This window comes from Naegleria gruberi (assembly GCF_000004985.1).
Source record: "Naegleria gruberi genomic scaffold NAEGRscaffold_32, whole genome shotgun sequence".
Taxonomy (NCBI): Eukaryota; Heterolobosea; class Eutetramitea; order Acrasida; family Naegleriidae; genus Naegleria; species Naegleria gruberi.
Genome location: NW_003163295.1, coordinates 352682 through 356879, shown reverse-complemented (window position 1 = coordinate 356879; position 4198 = coordinate 352682). Strand labels below are relative to the sequence as shown.

Genomic DNA, 4198 nt, shown 5'->3' with positions numbered 1-4198 from the left:
TCACACCACATAAAATTAACAGTACGTGACGGTCATATATAAACTACTATTCATGAAGTAATGTGAAGATTTGTCGGCATTGAGGATCGTGTTAGATATAAATCTATAAAAGAAATGATTTGGTGTGATAATATTACGTTCCAACAGTGATCTCAATTTTTCTACAATAACATCATCATTATGTGACAATATTTTGACTTTCCTTTTGAGTGATTTGATTGTTTTACGGAACTGTTGATTTTTCTTTGCTAATGTTCTGTCATGGTACTTTCGTAATGAATTTCTATACAATTTTCCACAAGAAGAACATGTACATTGTCTAGATGATATTGTAATAGGTTCGGAATGGGTGAATAAACGACCATCACGAATAAAAACTTTCTTTCCAATTAAATTAATCAATTTTACATCACCAATTCTTTTTAAATCAATACCAGGACAAATATTAGAGAGATCATCATCATCATTCTTGTTCTTGGATCTTGTTGATTTCATAATTTTTGATCGAAGCATGAACTTGCTTGGCTTTGGTGGCATTTTTTGAATTTTGACCAAGTTAAAAATTTACCACTAGCCCAGCAAGAATTTCAATGTTTTTTCGTATCTAGTTTTTATTCTTAATGATTTACATCTCCAACAATATACGAAACTAAATTAAATTACAATTACAATCTTTCTGATTCGGCTTTTTTTAAAATACTGAAAAATAAGGAAGATAAATTGACAAAAACATAAGATTTGAATCCTGAAACACTAAATCATTAACAATTTATATTATTTTGCTTGATTATCATCTTTATATAATTTAACATTAACCATGAAAACATTGGTTAATTATTTCTTGAGAATATTGAAAATTTTATTCCAAATATAGTAGTTAAAGTTTAATAGATAAATATTTAAAAATACAAGGTTTTAAATAGCAAATAATTGATACATTACTTTTTGGTATGTATACAATATAATTCAGAGAGATTACCATATGAAATTTAGAAAATGTGGTTTTTAAGTTGTTGTAATTAAAATTGTAATTTTTCAAAATGACAAATTGATTATTTACTCGTGTAATACAACGATTGAAACCATTACAATTCATGAATAGTAGTTTATATATGACCGTCACGTACTGTTAATTTTATGTGGTGTGATATTATATATATCGTTGGAAGTCAACTTGGCCCATGTTTTCCCAGTGACGATTTCAGGCCATTTTGAATATGCGTCGGCCACCCGTGAAAAAAATGGCGGCAAAATGACGTCATCTTTTTGATGATATCATCAATTCTCAGCACATTGGGAAATAACTCTTCTGAAAATACTTCTTCATGGAACTGATAAGAAAATGGTGGTTTATTCATAATATTAATAATAATAGAAAAAAATGATCAACTCGACATTGCCAAAACTTCGTAATGATTATCCAGCTGAATTTCCTTCCGGTTTGAAACAATTTAAAACAATAATTCATCAACAAGAATCGGATCAGGAAAACAACAAGATCAAAACAATAATTAATGAAAAATTATATTTAAAATTGGTGGAAGATCAAACTTGTTTAAATTGGTTAAATGATATTCAACCTTGTGAATCTTCATTATCTGTTGAGGAAATTCTCAAAAAGTACAGAGAAGCATTTCATAGAATTGGATCGAGAAGTTTTGATTTACATGGAGAGGAATTCCAAAACTTTTGCTTGAGAGTGACGAATAGAATGTCGAGAGAGAATGTTCGAAAGTTGAGCTATTCGAAAAGTCATGCAGATAAAAGATTATTGAGAGGAAGAGTATATGCTATTGGATCGAGAGTAGATGTAGCTTGGGACGGTACTATGAACTTGAGTGAAGAACAGGTAGAGGAGAAACGTTCTCAATTAATTGACCATTTGAGCTCTCTCACTTTATATGATTGGTTTTGTCCTGAATTGAAACCTGAAGCTCCTCTTTTAATTGATGAGCTTTTAGATTCAAACCTACTAAAAACCAGGTCACTGAGAATGGGAACACAAGAAGTTGTTGAGCTGGTTTCAAAGGAATTAAATGATTCTAGTAAGAAAGTTGCCTGGGTCAATTTTGCTAATGCACACAATGTATGTGGAACATATTGTGTTGATTATGGAGGATCTCAAGAGGAAGAAGTTGCAACCAATTGTGATGGTGCTGCTCTATTGGGAACTGTTGGAAAATTAATTGATACTGGAATGAAGAGCTTTGTGAGAGGAAGGTGGGTTTCTTACAAGAAGGGTCTTCATTTGCCTCCAGGTGGCAATTACTTTACCAAGACAAAATTCGTGACTGGTAGTGAGCCAGTCGATTGCTACATGATTGCTGCTGCATTTGCAGATTTCAGACCATTTGTTCCCTTCTTTACTCCATACTCGGAGAGAAATTACTTTTACTCCTGGTATGGTTATGGAAATATTACAAATGAAAAGGAATTGGAACAACGACTCATTCTAGATATTGAGGGAGTTCTCAAGACGTGTGCCGATCAGAATATTCACACACTTGTAACAGGTGCCAGTGGATGTGGAGCATTCTTACATGATCCATTCAGAGAAGCCAAATTGTGGAGAAAATGTTTGAAAAAGTATGAAAACTCATGCCTCAAACAAGTTATTTTTGCTGTTTTCGACTTGGAAGAAAGTCCTAATTGGGCAGCATTCTCTGAGGCATTCAATCAATAACAATGAATAAATTGTAAATAAAAACTCTAATAATATAAAAATAACTACTAATACAAGGAACTGGAAAATTAAGGCAACCATTTCAAACCTAGTGCCTTAGTGTCTTGGGTAATGTCAAATCAGGATAATTTTCATCATGAATGTGAAGCAGGGGTTCCCGAGTGGTCAAAGGGGGTAGACTCAAGTTCTACTGCGCAAGCTTCGTGGGTTCAAATCCCACCTTCTGCAATTTTTCTTCCTATTCTTTTTCCTTAATGACAGCACCTTATATTTATAGATAAATATCTTCCCCCTAATGTCTAGTTTATAATATAAGGCCTCTTCATATTTTGTATTTAAAAAGTTAATCATTAATGATAAGTGGTTCTAAAAAATTGCAGTAACTTATTATTCAAAAATTGTGGAGCTTTATCACTGCTTTATTACCAAACCTATCGTAACCAGAGTTTTGAATTTCTTGCACAACTTGAAGATGCTGACAAATTTAGCTGTTTAAACACTTATTCAAAACTCTGGTTATCACTCTCCAGAAAGATTGAATAAAGAATGACAATATCTAGCAAATTCACTGTGAGACAGATTATACAATGCATTTACAGTTATTTAGAGATAAACTACAGTGATTGACATCTTGATTACAAAATTGTAACGTTTACAATAAGCAATTCGCTCATGCGAAGGTATTTGCCGGTACTCATGAACTTTGTAAAGAAAACTGACAAATATTTTACACTTTTAGCTAACAGTTCAACAATAATAGTTGTGAAAATGATTTGTTATTTACATTCTTTTCTTTATTACTTGATGATGGTGAGACGTCGAGGATACTGTCATTGCTGATCCGCCATTCCATGAGGTAACATTAACACCTGATGAAATTAATTCCTTCCATGACTTGAGACCATCATAGACAGCCTTTTCTCTTTCAAGTCGTTTGAGACAATCAGCAAGAAGACCCAGCTCTCTATCGTTTGGATCATCGTACCATGTGGTACAAGCCAAAGCATTTTGTGGTTGCATTGCATAGCAACTTGGAGAATTATCTACAATAATGGTTTGATCTAAATCACGACCCAATCTTGAGAGATCCTTAATGTAAGTATCACCAACCTTTGTACAATGTTCACGGAATAATCTACCTTCAATGACACCATGCTTATCAAGAATGTCAAGAAGTGGGTTGGCATACAGGGAGAGAGAAGCAGTAAAGATGATAATTTCATAGTATTGACCGAGTTCTCTCAAGTATTCGTCAACTCCAGGTCTCTTGAGAACATAACAAGAGTATGTTCTACCATCCATTTCAATTGGAATCACAAAGTCAGCTTGGTCAGTATGTACAAAGACAGAGTGAACCAATGTTTCATCAAGGTCAAGTACAAGAGTCTTCTTGCCTTGAACGTGTGGTCGTTGAGGTGGGAGAAGAGCAGTTTGTGGAGCTTGCTTGTGAGCTCTCTTCTTATTTGTCTTGACTTCTTCGTCTTGTTGAGAAACCAGTGAGTGCTTCACCTTGTT

General features: G+C 33.5%; 3 protein-coding genes and 1 non-coding gene across 4 annotated transcripts in view; 3 read left to right on the top strand and 1 right to left on the bottom strand.

Annotated features, from left to right (window-relative positions):
• Positions 1–531, top strand: part of NAEGRDRAFT_80220 (microsomal glutathione s-transferase) — a gene marked incomplete at its 5' end in the record, with an annotated part of 1160 nt that extends 629 nt beyond the window's left edge. Inside the window, one exon of the mRNA XM_002675782.1 lies at positions 1–531.
• Positions 532–1380: 849 nt separating this feature from the next.
• NAEGRDRAFT_58416 (uncharacterized protein) lies at positions 1381–2719 on the top strand. The gene has a single exon (XM_002675781.1). It carries the CDS (start codon positions 1382–1384, stop codon positions 2681–2683), a length of 1302 nt encoding a protein of 433 aa, XP_002675827.1. The 5' UTR covers position 1381; the 3' UTR covers positions 2684–2719.
• Positions 2720–2830: 111 nt separating this feature from the next.
• NAEGRDRAFT_t390 lies at positions 2831–2911 on the top strand. Its single transcript has one exon. It is a non-coding gene; the product is annotated as a tRNA-Leu (tRNA).
• Positions 2912–3463: 552 nt separating this feature from the next.
• NAEGRDRAFT_80218 (NLI interacting factor domain-containing protein) overlaps positions 3464–4198 on the bottom strand; it is a gene marked incomplete at both ends in the record, with an annotated part of 1620 nt that continues 885 nt past the window's right edge. Inside the window, one exon of the mRNA XM_002675699.1 lies at positions 3464–4164. Coding sequence (XP_002675745.1) covers positions 3464–4164 — 701 coding nt within the window. The remainder of the gene's footprint in view (positions 4165–4198) is intronic.